General features: G+C 43.0%; 1 protein-coding gene across 7 annotated transcripts in view; it reads right to left on the bottom strand.

The window, feature by feature from the left end:
- DENND5B (DENN domain containing 5B) overlaps positions 1–16,653 on the bottom strand; it is a 108,784-nt gene that overhangs the window by 33,494 nt on the left and 58,637 nt on the right. For 4 of the 7 annotated variants that reach the window (XM_052669054.1, XM_052669051.1, XM_052669053.1 and 1 more), the window contains 4 exons: positions 9,670–9,857; positions 5,401–5,937; positions 3,826–4,057; positions 1,730–1,880 (listed from right to left, as the gene is read on the bottom strand). In XM_052669054.1, the coding sequence (XP_052525014.1) occupies positions 1,730–1,880; positions 3,826–4,057; positions 5,401–5,937; positions 9,670–9,857 (1,108 nt within the window). Of the gene's footprint in view, positions 1–1,729; positions 1,881–3,010; positions 3,098–3,825; positions 4,058–5,400; positions 5,938–9,669; positions 9,858–16,653 lie in introns of all 7 variants that reach the window. The other 3 variants (XM_052669050.1, XM_052669049.1, XM_052669052.1) reach the window with 1 other exon arrangement.

Consider the following 16,653-nt stretch of genomic DNA (forward strand, 5'->3'; position numbering starts at 1 on the left):
ATATCCCCAAGAAGCACACACTGGGATATTCAAATTAATGGAAGGCTACAGTTCAATTGATTTTGTGGTCAAAAGAATGACGCTGTATTTGCGGAGAGCAGGAAAAGGCCATCTATTTTATCCATGGGTGTAAATTCAGCAGAATTACATGTCTTAAATGAGAGAGTCCTCTCAGCTGCTCACATAAAATGCCAGGAAGCTGAAAGATATAAACAGATGGTCTTGAGATTTTCCAATTACAAAGCTTTTTGGCAATATATGACTGGAGGAACTCCAAGCATTTGTCACTTTGACATCACTTTGCAGTAAGTAATGGGATTTTGGTATTTACAAATTCTGAAACACGCTGTAATTTGAAGAGCAGAACCTACTACCTACATCAAAATTACCACCAAGGAGTTAAACTCCCATTTTAGAGTAGGCACAAATCTAACAGAAGCATCTCAGAAAGTGCGAGAAAGCTGTTTTTAGTTTAATGATTATTCAATGAGAAATTCACTGAGATACTGTGACAGGGCCTGAACATATAAAAGACTTTGAGAAGGCTGGGAATGCTCATGCTATCGCTGATACTCTAAAAATGAAACTTAGCATACAGATAAAAGACAGACTGCTAAACACAGCATCTCCCAGAAGCTGAAGATATCTATGATTTCTCTAAGGAACGTTACCTGTAAACTTCTTTCTTGGTTTGCAATTAGGTTACAAACAAAGAATCCTTTAATTTTTGTGGGTGTTAACTCGAAAACTAATTGCAATTCTTTAAACATTCAGTGCTCATGGATATCTTAATTTATCATTTGCAAGTCTTTTGCATAACAGGCTATTAAAATAGGATTAGCTAGCACTGGGGGGCACAAAAGGTATATAAATAGAACTAAGTGGGCACCTCACAGAGGAGCTTAGAGCAGCATATGCATGCTATTTTCTGGAATGAGACAGCTTTCAAAATTTGAACAATCATAATTTTAGGAGCTCTTGGATTTATCTGTGCTCCATCTTGATGTATCAACAAAACTGGAAGTTAGGGCCTGAGCTTGTCATTTTGTAAGTAGTAATCACTGATGCACAAATATTCAAGTTTTGAAGTATGAGGGGAAATAATCTCCCTCCTGGGTTTTGGAGGAAGGAAAAGAAAGTAACATAAAGCACTTACTCTCCATTATATCTATATTAAAGTCACGTTCATTAGTTGCTACAGGTTCTCACTTTACATTAGTCAAATTAACTACATAATGATATGATTGATTCTACAGCTATAGGTATCCCCTACCTTCTGATCAAAGCACAGTAAAGAACCTCACTGGATTCAGAAGAGTAACCCAGATGCAGAACCTCATACTCTCCATCCTCACGGAGTTATTTTTTCCAGGTTATTCCAGTATGGAAACTGAAAGAGCTGTAAAAATCTTTGGGGCATATAATAACAGATAAAGGAAAAGAAAGGAACAGAGTGGACACTACTTTCATTCTGCATGTCAAAATTTCTTTCAGAAACTGAATTATTTATCGGGTTTCCAAATTATCCTATTCAGTGCAAAACAGAAAACTAATTACAAATTTATTACGACAATGATAGAACTAAGAATATGTATGAGAAGACATGGTGTTTACTACCAAAACAGAAAATAGTACTGAGAGACCAACCAGAATTTGGACTGCTGTCTTTGTGTGGATCTTTCAGAACAGAAACCCGCTTTCAAATTCAGAAAATAAGAAGTGTGCTTACTTGTTATTGGTAGGTCCCGTTGCTAAGACATCTGATTGCAACTTTGGGAAAAATCCTTGTTCATATTTCCCTTGGCCAATCTTCATATCAAGTAAATGCGGGTGGATGGCCGTGTGATCGATCTTCATCAGCCGCTGCTCAATGGACTGGGCTGCAAGTTACACCCATATGTCAACAATCATGTTATCCAGCAACTACAACAGAACTAGTCATGCTCTTATCTCGAGTTAAGTCTCTAAGAAGTTAAACACTCGTTTTAGTCCTTGAAATCTGTTGCTTACAAAAGTGTTACTGTGTTATTTGGATTTTAGTTTTCATACTGCATACCAGTGGTGCTGAGACAAACAAGTTAGCTGGTAGAGCTGGGGAATGGGATGTATTACTTGCTGACAAGGGCAGTGCAAGCTTCCCTGTAGCTTGGTGTTTGGCCACACTGCCTCTTTGTGTGGACAGCTGGGACCCGATGGGACAGGAGCAGCTCCCTGTGAGGGCTGGGCACTTCACTTGGCCAGAGGAATGCTTCCTTGGACAGACATGCTGGGGCAATACTGGAATTCATGTCTGGCACAGAAACTACCCTTCTCCTGAGAGAGAAGGTGCCAGCACTGATGACAAGCCTTCAGAAAGCAGGACAGTGAGCAAGCTCTGAGGGGTGAGAAGGGCAAGGGAGGTGAGCAGACATTTGGACAGGCCAGAGGCTTTGACAAGGGCAGAGAGGGCTCCATGGAAACCCGTCTGAGGCCAGCAGAGTTTGGTCATGATGTGGCCTGAGGGTTTCACCTCAGCTCTCTGGCAGAATGCAAATCCAGCCCATCAGCCTCTCAACATTGTGTCAGATGAGCTTCTAACAGAGTGGGGAGAGGGGGTGAGTGGGGGAGATCAGAGCAGTGAATTAACAACTTCAGTATTCAGCTCTCTCAGCCCATCCATTAATGGGCAGAGCCATTCTTTCAGCATGTCATGACTGTGAATATAAATGCAGGATGGGGAAGCTAAATCCGTTTTCCATTTGTCCAGAACAACAAAGAATTCATTTCCTATTTTATACAACTGTGACTGAGAAGAAACTGTCATAAGATTTACACACATTATCATCAGAAACTCAGGAGCTTTTCTCCTCCTAAGAAAAGTCTCTCTGCATGGTTTTATTTTGGAGATAAGGACTGGGTAGTGAGGGACAGAGGGTTTGGGAGGTTTCAGAAACAGTGGGTTAAACAAACGAGTGCTGATGCTGGGCTCATGTGTGCCTGGGTGGTAAATATGAAATAAAGCTGGCATTACTATCAGCTTGCTGCATTTCAAGAGACAGAAAATGAGGCTCCGGTGCCACAATATCTACCAAAACTAGACGCCGAATAGACAGGCAACCTGCAAATTAGAATTGTTTTTAAAGAGAAAGGGTTAATCAGAGATAGGATTTATTTCTGTCACATTTGCAACGGGTCAGATGTTCTTAATAAATCAGAAAATGAACAAAAAAACCCAAAAGAAACGCGCTTGCCTCAGTTCATTAATTTGTGCCCCAAAGAACTGTAGAGTAAAATTTTTCTGCATTACTTGGAAATTAAATGCTCACACAGTACGAAACTGGAGTATAATTTGAAAAATGTGTCCTGTGAGTATAGCAGCACCCCTACTGCAGGAGCCACCAAATGTGCCATGTACAATTATGTCCCCAACACCTCCTGCTGCTCTAGTCAAACGGCCTAAGCCAAAAATTGTCCTTTTTATGGAAAGGGGGAGATGAGGTGAACGTCTCAAGTGCCAAGGTTTGGTGTGGCTGGCGCTGGTCCCACTTGTGCAGTAAAGGGAAGCCCTGCCATGGACAGACGTGAGCTGCCTGGAAGGGGATGAAGTAAGCTTCCTCCTGGGGCTTGGCTGGGATTATTAGATGCACAAGGGGGCTTGAAGGAAAGATGGAGGCTTCTGCTGTCTTTAGTGTGTAAAAGCCCACTGAAGATTTTGCCTAAGGAAATAATGACATTGAGGAGTGCTGCTCAGGTAGTTTGAGCTCCAGCACTCAGATGACTGAGGACCTGTATGTGCTTGTGGCTGACACTGTACTTTTGAATGTTTTATTCACCATCTGAACATACCTGCTTCCTTCAGAGTGCTGCACTTCTGATAATTGGATGTCCGCAGTGCAGGGGCCCGTACATTATATAGCCTTATTTTCTCAATTCGAGAGTCAAAAACTCGCAGAAAAGGGTCCTTTTCTTCCCACTGGGAGATTATCTTGTTGTCTATGAAGGTTGCAAACATCTGTGTCTCAATGAAGTGCGATAGGAATGGGAGGTAAGGCTCAGGTTGGTCCGAGAGGAAGGAAGCCTGAAATACAGAGCAGAGCATCAGTGCCACGCTTATGCCATGCCTTGACATGATGAGCTATCCTACACTGAACTGGTGCAGCAGCCATCAGGAAGGCTTGAGCAAGGCTTCCCCACCACAAACACCCCTCAGAGAGGATGGAATCCAGCTAGAGAAGTGTTTGTCTCATACATCACCCCTTTGGTCACTACTGTGAGGAAGAAGGAGTTTTGGGACAGCTCAAGCGATTGGAATATGGAGCTGCTGAAGGAATACCTGTGCTGCCAGCTTTTTCAAAGAAGTCTGATGGCTATTGCCTACAGGTATGAGCCATAGGCAAGTTGTGTGTGCCTCTGGTCTGCACATACCTGCTTGCTCACAGAGGTGCCATGTGTATGTAGAAGTGCTCAGTGCAATTCAGCTCATGTTCTTTTGTGAAATTAAATGGGAGAATTATTCTTGAAATTCCAATTAAAATTGAGCATCTGCCTAAATCTCTGAGTTTTGAAAACTCTCACCTTAAAAGCCCACCTTATTGTACAAGTACTAGCAGAGCCTGTATAAACAAACTCCTGCTTCTGAATGCCACCCTGCTCAACACCTAAGTACAAACAACACCAAGAAAAGATACGGCAGCTTTTCTTTTTCTTTTTTAAGTGGTCAAAAGTTGACTGAAATCAATATTTAGTCTATTCCTCACCATTTATCCCTCTGACGTTCTCCTCAGAGTAGGACTTGTATCTATAAAAGCTGATAGCTAAAAGCATTATTTACTTTGAAAAATCATTCAGAAATAATTGTGCAAGCTCGCAAAAAATTCTCATTCCTCTTGCTAACCCACAGTCTACTTATTTCCCCATTTCTGAACTCACCTATTTTTTCACTCTTATGTACACACTATAGTGGAGCCACAACAGTACTCTACTGACATAATAACACGATAACCTTCTGCAGAACTGGACTACAAGTTAACCAAAAGCCCTATTGTTTAGGAAACGAGAAACATAGAAAAGTGGATTCCCTATTTGTCTTGTGTGTGTACCTCTCCAATCAACAAAGGAAAAGGAAAAAGAAGTCGCTTTTCCATTGCTGCTGTTCAGAAAACCCACAGGACAGCCCCATCAGCCAGGAAGCAGCAGGGCTGCAACCCACCAGGACAGCTCTGAGTGGCTCAGTGGACCCACACCAATTTACTTTGGCAGACAGCCTGGTACTGTGTAATCAAAGCAAATGAATCTCTCGAAGAGGCAGACAAAGAAGGGAGGATTAAAGAGTGTCTAGGCTACATATACATAATACGACTATTGTCCCACACCTCCCAAAAGCACTTCCAGGTGTCAAAATAAACACAGAGCAATTTTTACTTTGTCGAAGTTCTGCATTTGTTCCCTGTTGGTCAGCCACGACTCCAGATCGGGGGCAGCCTGGATGACGAATGCCTCGTAGTCTGCAAACAGTTGTGTGAAGCGGTTGGCAAACACCTCACGGAGCTGCACGTTCAGTTTGTAGTCCCTGAGCTCCACTTCCTCACACTGCAACTTTACATCCTTCTCTTTTTCTGCGAGGGGAGCTGTGATGGTCATCTTCTCCATCGTCACGCCTGTCCTCTTGGCGAGAGCTTGCAGGCGGGCGATGGTTTCGTTGCCTTTCAGCAGCTCGTACATGTTGAGGGCATTGCCAGGGATGTTCCCATTCTTTTTGTCGTTCACCAAGTCACTAAGGACCAGGTTCTTGAGTTTGGTGGCACTGTCACTGCAGTGCAGGTTGCCCTCTGGAGGGATCCCAAACTGAAGGAGGACCTCAGAGATTTCCTGGATAAACTCCAGCTTGTTGGGAAACTGGGGGAATTCCTCTGGCAGCTCGATGAAATGGTTATCGATGTCCACGAAGCACAAGTTTGCCTGAAATATGAAGAAGGGTTTCAAAACAGATATTCAGCACTGAATTTGGTTCTCTAAGTAGCCCTGTTTCCCCAGAATGTGTCCAGACAAAAGGATAACAGCACATATTTGCGAGAGACCTAGTGTGTCTGAAATCACTAAGAGTGACTTCAGTAAGGTTGAGGACCAAGTGGATGAGAGTGATTTAATATTTGAGTAAAGCCTCCTTGGTTCATTCTCCCGGGATTCACAGATCCTAAGCTTCCTATTGCAAAACCTCCACATCCCCTCCCAGCGCAGCGAGGGGTGTAGCAGCAGTTGGGATGCACAGCACCACTTCCCAGCTTGTATAACCACAAGCTGTGTGAATCATGGCATCCCGAGGCTGCGTTCATTTTATCCGGAGCTTCTGTAGGAACCTCTGCAGTTACTGAGGAGCAAGGATTTAACTGAGAAAGATGATGATGGAGTGACGATACACAAGAGGGTCCCATGCAAATCCTTAAATCCTTTGGGATCACAGAATCATAGCATCGTAGAATGGCCTGGGTTGAAAAGAATCTCAAAGATCATCCAGTTTCAATCCCCCTGCTGTGTGCAGGGTCACCAACGACCAGACCAGGCTGCCCAGAGCCACATCCAGCCTGGCCTTGAATGCCTCCAGGGATGGGGCATCCACAGCCTCCTTGGGCAACCTGTTCCAGTGTGTCACCACCCTCTGAGTGAAAAAATCATGATAAAGATCATGCCTGACTTACACCCCGTTCAAGTGGGACCAAACCCTATTTCCCCACTCCCCCCATCCCTCTGCTTCTAGCTTTTAATCTTGGAAACTGCTCAGCCTGAGATATAAACAGAATGCTCTCAGACAGCTTTTCTGTGCATGGAGATGGATCTCAGCCCATAAGATTAAAGCTAAGTGGAGACATGAATTTAGCTGAGCAGATTCAAGCAGTCAGGGGGGAGGGAAGCACCCTACATAAAAATTAATTACATTGCAAGAGCACCCTTAGGAATAATAGCAGGAGGAAAATCTGTAACTGATCTTCTGAACTGTGGCTTACATCCGAAATTCACTGAGTGCACCACGCTGAGTCAAATGTTAAAGCGACTCAGATTCCCAGGGAACTGCAGGCACTGGCGGGGCAGCAGGAACAGGTTTGTGTTAGTCTGACTCAGCCACTGCCCCGGCTCCTCTGGTTTCTGTAAGGCACGTTGCCTGCTCTCTGCTTCTCACAAAACCCTGCAGGATTACCTGCAGATTTTGTGAATGGAAAGGATTTGTTTTCCTCCTTTTCTAAAAAAATTTTCAATAGGGCAATATACTCCACGGCAAACACGGTTATAATGTTCTGCATATTTCAGGGACGTGTGTGACATTCATAGCACTTTGCATTAATACTTAAGGGGTATTAGGATTCATTTGGCATAAGTGTCCCCTCAGCTTAGTTTTTCATACAAAATTAGGACTGTACAAAGAAAAGCATTCCTTCATACAAAACAATTTGCTTTACTTAACTGCACAGCCATTAAAGAGTTGCGGATGTGTCGCTACTGCTCCTCAGCGCAGGGACTGCCTTCTTATCTACATCAATATTTCATTTCAAAGGCTTTTTAATTTCAGCTCTGCATATCATTTACAAAATTTGAAAAATGAGACACGGATTCAGAAAACCCTTGGGGAATTGGTGTCACTTCTCTCTTCAAAAACATCTGATGATTAAAGTTAATGCAGAGAGATTAGTAACCTTAAGACAGCAGGATGGCCAGTTGTTAGAATTTTTATCTCTGACATACAAATGTTTTATATTTAGACCAAGAGCTTGACAAGCCAGCCTCCGGCCTGAAGAATAAAGGAATGCTAAAGCAAACAGTGCTTCATCATGGCTTGTATGTTGAAGGATTATTTTTTAATTGTCTAGAGGAACTTCAGATTCCTCCATTTCCCCAATCAATATATCTCCTTTTCTTCTCCCACATTTACTGGACCTATGATTTCCATAAATGCTGGACTGTTCTTTTTTACCCAATTATTAAATATTGTCACAGGGTGCTTCTTCACGCCCTGCACTTCCTGTTCTCTCACTGGAAATATTCAATTTGTTATTCTGGTGATACTGCAAGCCTATCACATTAAAATTTTAATTCAAGGAAAATGACAGCTTAATCTGCTAACTAAAAGCATATGACTAATAACTTAATACAGTAATTACGTAACATTAACATGGTTTTACTAAAAAGCATAGCTAGATACCAGCTTCATTTCCAAGGCTGTATGAATTTCATAAATTGGGCCGCTGCATCGAAGAGGTAAGATCTGATTTGCATTGTTACATGCCACCTAAGATAAGAATCTGTCAACTCCACCCAACACCTGAAATAAACCTTAATTAAAAACCACATTACCTTTGCCCTGTGTTAATCCATCAACTTCCACACATAAGCTCACCCTCTTGCACACACTCCTTTGCTGATGCTCCCACTGCCCGCTCAGTAGGAGTGCCCACTGCAAGCTCCTGCTTCCAGGAGAGGTCTGGGTGCTGCAGTGCTGAAGATGTGAGACGTTGCAGCCATGCAAAATGTTACTCTTAGTGTTCTCACTCATTTTAAGAAGAAACCCAATTTCAAAGATACAGCTTGCTCAAGAGATGGCCCCTAAAGCAGTCACCATCTGGAAGATGGAACAGGCTAGCAATATCCCAAAGATTTTGCAATGTGGAGAATCATCAGCGGCCAAGTTAAAACAAGAAGCAGTTTTGAACATTGTGGTCAAATTCCATGTAGGAAAATCTCCATTTCACTTTACCACCAGTGACCTCAACACAGACAGTCAGAGGACAACCTCTCCTTGCCTTTTTTTTTTCTCTGGGGAAAGAGTGGTAGAGAAGATCTTATTCCAAAAAGCCATTGTTGGAGTGAGCTTCTATGTGGGTCGCAGGCACAATACTATTGCAATTTTGGTTTCCTTAAGGCCAGAAAACTGCTCTGGTAGTAGACCTTGACCTTGGAATGCGTGGGTTCACATGTGGGTGGGACAAAGCAGTATAATTGCGGGTATAAAACAGGACATGTTTTTTAAAGGCTGACAGGGAAAACTTCATTGCTTCTAGCTATTGCACCTGAGAATCACTTTCATAAAGACCATCCCAAATGAAATGCTCCTTAGCTCTGGGCCAATATGTCTGTGACACACAGAAAGAATAACAAAACATGGTCAAGTGAGTGATGTAGGGAAAGTAGAGAAACTTGTCACAGAAAGAAATGGAAGAATTTAGAAGCCATAATTAGCTGCACCTGCTAAATTCAGAAGCACACAAGGGAACAGCATGGAGCTGTGTCAGGAATGAGGCAGCTGGGTGTTAGGAAAAGTTTCTGCACCAGAGGGTGGTGAGCATGGAACAGGCAGCCCTGTGGGCATATAGGGGCAGTGGGCATGGCCTCAAGCTGCTGCAGTTCAAGAAACGTTTGGACACTGCTGTCAGACTTAGGGCTTGATTTTGGTTAGTCCCATATGGATATGGACATGGTGGTTCTTGTGGGTCTCTTCCAACTTGGGAAATTCTATGATTCTGTGAAGATCTGCGGAGAATTTCTCCCCTCCATTTCTCTCCTGTTGGAAACCAGAGCTTCTATGGAAACAGTCTTCACAGTACCAGAGACACTTCTTAACACAGGGCCTGGTATTTTCCAGCAGGGATTCACACAAACACCAGTTACGTACTTCTGAGCAGCACCTCAAGTGCAAAGACCTACCTCCTGTGGCAGCTCCAGCTTGGAGCGGTCGGTTCCCTCCTTGGATTGCAGCCCCATCAGGTAGGGAACTGGAGCGTCCAGAAAATGCAGGAGGGAGGCAGGAAGGATGGGAACATACACGTGCTGCCACTGAAATGGGAACAGCAGCGTCGTGATCCCCTCTGCAACTGTCATCAGGCGCTGGTAATCTGGGTGGGGGGAAAGAGAGAGACATTGGATTACCTTCCTGCCTTCTGCTTCTGGAATCTGGTTTACAAGGACAGCAGTGACGACACAGAAACCGGATTTATATGGTAAGATGATCTTTTGAAAATAAGACAGTACTGAAGTACTTAAAAGCCTAAAGCATTACTTAATTCATCAAAACTCATTACCCTTGGGAAGAAACTGCTGAACATAAATATTCGTATCTTATCTAGATCTATTCCATCATTAAATTCATTTCTTAAAAAGATACAAAAAAATCTCTCTAAAGCGCAGGTTAATAATATTCTGATTCTATAAAGTAGTAGATTTTACAAGGAAAAAAGAGAAGAAAGGAAGAGAACTTCAAGGAAACACTGCAGTGAGGTTTTCTCACTTGCTCTTGCCAGCCTGTTTCTGCTACACTCACTGCTATTTCCAAGGCTGAGTGCATCTTCTGAGAGGCTCACCCTGCTTACATTCTAGCAGAAGCTGATGGTCCCCAGGTATACAAAAGGACTGTTTTAAAAAGAAATCCAAAGAGAAGATGAAGGGAAATTCAGTTCTTAACATATTTCATATAGCTAGCACTTTGGATTGTATTGTTTTCCCAAATTTGTATTTAGTAGTTATTGCTCTGTAGTGTCATGGTGCAAGTAAACCCACTGTGTGCTATCTTTCAAACTGAAATCTAACTAGGTCCAACTAAGCCACAAGAATATTTTATATTTCAGCTTTTGGATAAGAGCAGATTATTTTTCAAATATTCAGCTGGCAAGATTAATTCCACTATCTACCTATTAATACAAATGAGAGAACTGAATTGAGAACATAGTGAGTTAACTGAGCAAACAAACAAACAAATAAGTGAATAAATCACACATCTGTATTAAAGAGATGGCCATCCTTATGGCAAAACTCAGACTGCAAATGAGCCATCCAGAAATAGGTAAAGACACTTGGGTCCAGTAAGCTGTTAAAGACTGTGAAACCAACTGATTCCTTCTGCTCTGTATTACAGTATCTTCTGCATTAACAACTCCCCCTAAATTTTTAAGAGCATAAAAGTACACCTACGTTCTTAGAAGCATTAAATAATCACAAAGAAGCAGCACGTCTCATTTATCACCACTGGCTAAAAGCAGGAACACTGCTCTGTGCTATCACAAAAAGATGGTTGTTCCTATTTTCCTACAGCCCCACTGCCTGCTGTTGTGTGGTTAGGATCCCAGCCTTGCCATTCCTGAACAACCCAGCCTGACTTCCTGGCAGCCATCAGTGTCAGCCGAAGTGCTGTTATCTGACCCTGCTCTGCTTTTAGGAGGTCGCTGGGAAGATGCACTTGAATAAATATGTAAATTAAAAACAACAAATTGCATAATCCTTTCTCCTTCCTGCTAGCACCTCTCTGCGGAAAACCAGCCTCTATCTGCAGGTCAGCTGGCAGGGCAAAAACATTTTTCATCTTGTCCTGCTAATAGCCAATCATTCAGCCTTCAAAACCATTTTCATACATACAAGTCAGTCTCAAGGTTACACCTCAAAACCACTCCCAGCTGCAGAACGGCCATTTAGGAATCTCTCCCTTTGAAATGGTATGTAATTATATGCATCTATTGGCGGTCTTGTTGTGGAGCATTTATACTAAATTAACTTACAACACCTGCTGATGTCTCAGGAATTATGATATTTTGTACACATTCCATAACTGAAAGTTGTTAAAGTTAAAACAAAATTAATACAGAAAATAGCATGCCTTAATAGGCACAAGGCGATTTTAAGGTCTGCTCAGACCTACGTGGTCAGAAAAGACAGACTTCACAGAAGGATTGCAAGCATTTTTTTGAATAAGGGCATTCAGCTCTGGAAATTCATGATTTTTTTATTTTTATTTTTGGATGGTACTAACAATATTTAATAAGTTTAGAAGCACGAGTTTTGTTGGTTTTTTTTTTAGCAGTTTGCTATGAGGAATGTGGGTGATGACCAAATTATTAAGCTAATTGTTACCATGTAACAGAACTTGTCAATTAAAAGCAATTAGGTATCCAGCAATTTCTACTGAAGAGAAGGAAGTTCAAGTCAGAAAACATTAGACACACTTAAGATTTCCTGCCTTTTTGACTGAGATTCTTGTACTTACAGGCATTTGAGGAAAGCTTGTGTAGGTACTGAAGGCAACCTGGAAACAGAGGGATTAACCCATTTTCCCAAACCAAAGACAGAAAAAGGGTAGCAGAAAAAAGGAAGGAGGGAAAGAATGAAAGTGGGAAAAAAAATCAGATGGTGTGCGTTTGTGTCAAGGTGGGAGGGTCTCCTGATCCTATGCCACCGCCACTATCAGATGCCGATAGCAATCTCCAATGCAAGCCAGGCTTTGTCTTCTGATGGATGCGTGACAGACTGGGTAGGAAAATGGTTCTCTGATCCTAACCCAGTCTTGAGCCAGAACAGGAGGTTAGATAGTACTCAGCAGCACAGGAAGTGGGTTTGGAGAAAGGACTGCTTGTTGAGCAGAGCACACAAAACGGCCCTGTTTCCCATCCACCCATCTGACATCGGGAAACATCCTGAAAAGGTACGAAAAGGAGAAAAGCTGTCTGGGTGGTATCAACAAGAGGTCACAAACTCGGTGAGGAAGGGCCAAATCAAGGCAATTTCCTCAGGTGTGTAAAATCAATTCCTTCTTCTTCTCTTCCTTCCATGGCTGTTTTTCTCTCTCCCTTCGCCGATTATACCTGCTTCCCTCACCCTGCCCTCCTGGGACACTTTATTCAACACATGCAACACCGGCAAGTGCAGTGCTTACGAGTTCTTCACGTTCAGAGTTAAATCTCTCATTTATACAAGGGGATATCTTCCAAGAGAAACTGCTCAAGGAGGATAATCCCAGAGCAAGTGGCCCCTGTGGGTTCTATTGCAACCACTGCCTCTCAGCAGCCGCTTAGCAGGATTTGGCACAGGTCTGTCTCTCACACTTAACCTTCCCCCTGTGTGAAGAAGAGGGCAGCGGAGCTGAGTTCAAAGAGCCGGATCCAATGCCTTCTTCTGGCAGCATCCAGTGGGGGCTCTCGGCCAACTCTGCATCTCACTTCCCTGTGAAGGGAAAAAACTGCAGTGCAGACACACTCCAGCACGGCTCAGCAGATCTGCTGCGTGTGTGCCACATTTCAGCATTGTAAAGTTGTGGAAATACTCATGGGGATCACAAGTCACAGTGTAGTGCTTCAGCTTCAAGCCCAGAAAGATTCCTAGGTAATTATGGGTCACTGTTTTGTTTGGAAATGATTTCAGAATTTGAACAAAAACTGACTAAAATGTTTGTTTCTGATAGAGGGTTAGGGTTAGGCAAATACTTGGACTTGCTGATTCTTCATAATAATAAGGGCCAACATCCAAGCAGAACGATATTACAACAGACACTGTGCGTGCAGAAATATCTGTCCCAAAGAACTTACAATTCAAACACAGGCAGTGGTTGAAAAAAACAAACCAGAAGAGATTCCACTCCTTTCATTTTACAGATTGGGGAAACTCTGCAATGCTCAGCAATTCAAAAGCTCAACATAAAAATTGCTTCTCCTGCTGCATAACAAAGTCTGAAATCTAAAAATCCTTCCCAAGCTGCAGCAAAGCACAACAAATATCCTTTGAGAAGGGAAAGAGACATCAGCGTTACCCTGCTCAAAACAGCTGAGTCTTCCCTTGTTCAGGTGATTCCTTCAAAATTAGTTAAAATCTTAAGTCATAATCAAACAGAAGAGAATTCCACTGGGGACTTTCTCAACTAACACTTGACCATAGAATTTTTGATACTAAAACACATGCAAGAGCATATGCACACATCTGTTCAAATCAGAAGCTGCATTCTTGCTGTCATCAGTACAATGGTATTTTAGCTCTGTTACATCTGTCTTCCTGACAAAACAACAACACAGCCGTCCTCCAACTACGTTACAGCAACCTGCCAGAAACAGCACAAAGCCTACAGCAGAGCTGAAGTCTCAGCCTGGATCTTCTAAATCCACTACAGTGCTTGAAAAATAGGCCATGCCTCCTCTTTTTTTCTCCTTTCACCATTCTGTTTTATATCCAATTTGCAAGTACTTGGAAGTATTTGAAAAGCTGGGCTAGCTGGATGCCACTTCCCTTGCTCTACGGCTTTTTGAACACACAAGTATAACTGCAACTTTGCAAACCCCTGTGTTTGTGTGTATCCTGGAAGACGATTAAACACATCCCCAAAGAGTGCCTTATGGAAAGGAACAAATCACAATGAAGCAACTGTTAAAAACTAAGTTTTAAAAAATAACAGTAAATAAGAGCAGAAGAGGAAAAATAATAGAATCATAGAATGGTTTGGGTTGGAAGAGACCTTTAAGATCATCCAGTTCCAACCCCTCTGCTATAGGCAGGGACACCTCCCTCTAGATCAGGTTGTTCAAAGCCCCATCCAGTCTGGCCTTGAATGCTTCTGGTGGAGGGCATCCACAACCTCTCTGGGCAACCTGTGCCAGTGTCTCACCACCCTCACTGTAAAGAATTTCTTCCTAATATCTAGTCTAAATCTACCCTCTTCCAGTTTAAAACTACCTCCCCTTGTCCTGTTGCTGCCTGCTCTTATAAGAGCAGGTTTCCCATAGGCCCCTTCAGGTACTGGAAGACCACCATAAGGTCTCCCTGGAGCCTTCTCTTCTCCAGGCTGAAGAGCCCAGCTCTCTCAGCCTGTCCTCGTAGGGGAGGTGTTTCAGTCCTCTGATAATTTTCATGACCCTCCTCTGGACACAATCCAAGAATGTGATGTCCTTCTTGTGTTGGGGGTCCCAGAATTGGGTGTGGTATTCTATATGGGGTCTCATGAGACCACAGGAGAGGGACAGAATCACCTCCCTCAACCCACCAGCCACAGTTCTCTTGCTACAACCTGGGATACAACTGGCCTTCTGAGCTGCAAATGTGCACTGTGGGCTCGTTTTGAATTTGTCATCAACCAACACTCCCAAATCCTTTTCTTAAGGACTGCTCTCATGTCATTTTCTACCCAGCCTGTATCTGTCCTTGGGATTGCCCTGACCCAGATGTAGGACCTTGCACTTGGCCTTGTTGAACTTCATGAATTTGGCACGGGCATACCTCAAGTCCCTCTTAGCATCCCTTCCCTCTAGCATGTCAACTGCACTACTCAGCTTGGTGTTACCTGCAAACTTGCTGAGGGTGCACTCGATCCCACTGTCCGTGTTGCCTAGAAAGATGCTAAAAAACACCGGACACAGCACTGATCCCTGAGGAACGCCTCTCGTCATTGATCTCCACTTGGACACCAAGCCACTGACTGTAACTCCCTCTCTGAGTGTGACCACCCAGCCAATTCCTTATCCAGTGAGTGGTACATCCATCAAATCTATTTTTCTCCGATTTGGAAACCACAATGTCATGCAGAACAGTGTCAAATCAATGAATCTTAATGAATAAGAGCTAATTCTTCAATGGGAAATGCCTGATCCAGCTTTAAAACACCGTTGTGACTAATAGCTTTTTCACATGCTACCTTTTCAGTCAAAGTATTACAAGCAATTGCTGCTCAACATCTACTTTCGTAATGAAGTATGGATTAGCTGAGTCAGGTATATCGAAGAAACTGGAAAATAAAGGTTACAGTTTTGCTTTGAGCTCTGTGTGTGAGTCACCAACAATCATGAGACCTGTCTGGTGACTTGCTCCCCTCAGATCTGTGCTGTTTTATATATAGCACTCTGCAGATGAAAAAGGAAATCTGGAATTCACATCTGAGAGAAAAATTGTTTATGAAAGCAAAGGTTTTCAAATGAGAGCTGAAAAGATTCTTGGAAGCAATGCATACAACTCTCTCAGATCTCAAAGTGCCCTGAAAGCTTCCATATCATAAATCACAGAATCACAGAATCATAGATTCATAGAATGGCTTAGGATGGAAGGGCCCTTAAAGCCCACCCAGCCACAACCCCCTGGACAGGGCTGCCATCCAGCAGCTCAGGCTGCCCAGAGCCCATCCAATGAACACTCCAGGGATGGAGCACCACAGCTTCTCTGGGCAGCCTGTACCAGGGCCTCACCACATTCTGAGAGAAAAATGTCCTTCTAATATCTAATCTAAATCTCTCCTTTTAGTTTAAAACTGTTTCCCCCTATCCTATCACTCATTCTCCCTTGTCCCTGCCCATGTAGAAAAGTCAGTCTTACTCCCGTTCATAAGCTCTTGTGTCTGACTTGTACGTTGAAGCAGTGATTGCTGACAAGTAATGTCAGGTGACTTCCAGGAGATGTTCATATGAAATGTATGTTCACTTCAGGTAACATTTATTTGCCATAGGAACTGCTGTACTGCCTTCAGGGCACATGAACAGCTTGGAGACACAAGCATGTAGCCTGCAGAGTTGCAGGGCATCACTGTCTTCCATCTCAGGCAGGGAGGGGTGGCACAGCATACAAGTTATGTGATCAAAGCAGAGCAGCAATTTATGCAGATCTGAAAGTACATGTTTTCTTAAACAGGATGATTGAGTCAAGTCTGCAATCCAATTGCATAAAATAAGAATTAGCTCCTCAGACTGTGGGTCAGCTCTGCCTAAGGGAAAACAACCCGAGCTCAATATTCACTGAATTTCTCCAATTTTTCCCTCACTAGCAAGAGCTTAATGGAAAAAATCACTTCCACTTCAATACATTTGCATTTATACCATTTATCTGTGTCACAGACAGCAGGTCAGCATAAATTAGTTTATGATTAAGAGGCACCTTAAGAATTAATTCAAAGGGAAACTT

Source organism: Tympanuchus pallidicinctus, unplaced genomic scaffold (genome assembly GCF_026119805.1).
Source record: "Tympanuchus pallidicinctus isolate F22 unplaced genomic scaffold, pur_lepc_1.0 scaffold8, whole genome shotgun sequence".
Lineage (NCBI taxonomy): Eukaryota > Metazoa > Chordata > Aves > Galliformes > Phasianidae > Tympanuchus > Tympanuchus pallidicinctus.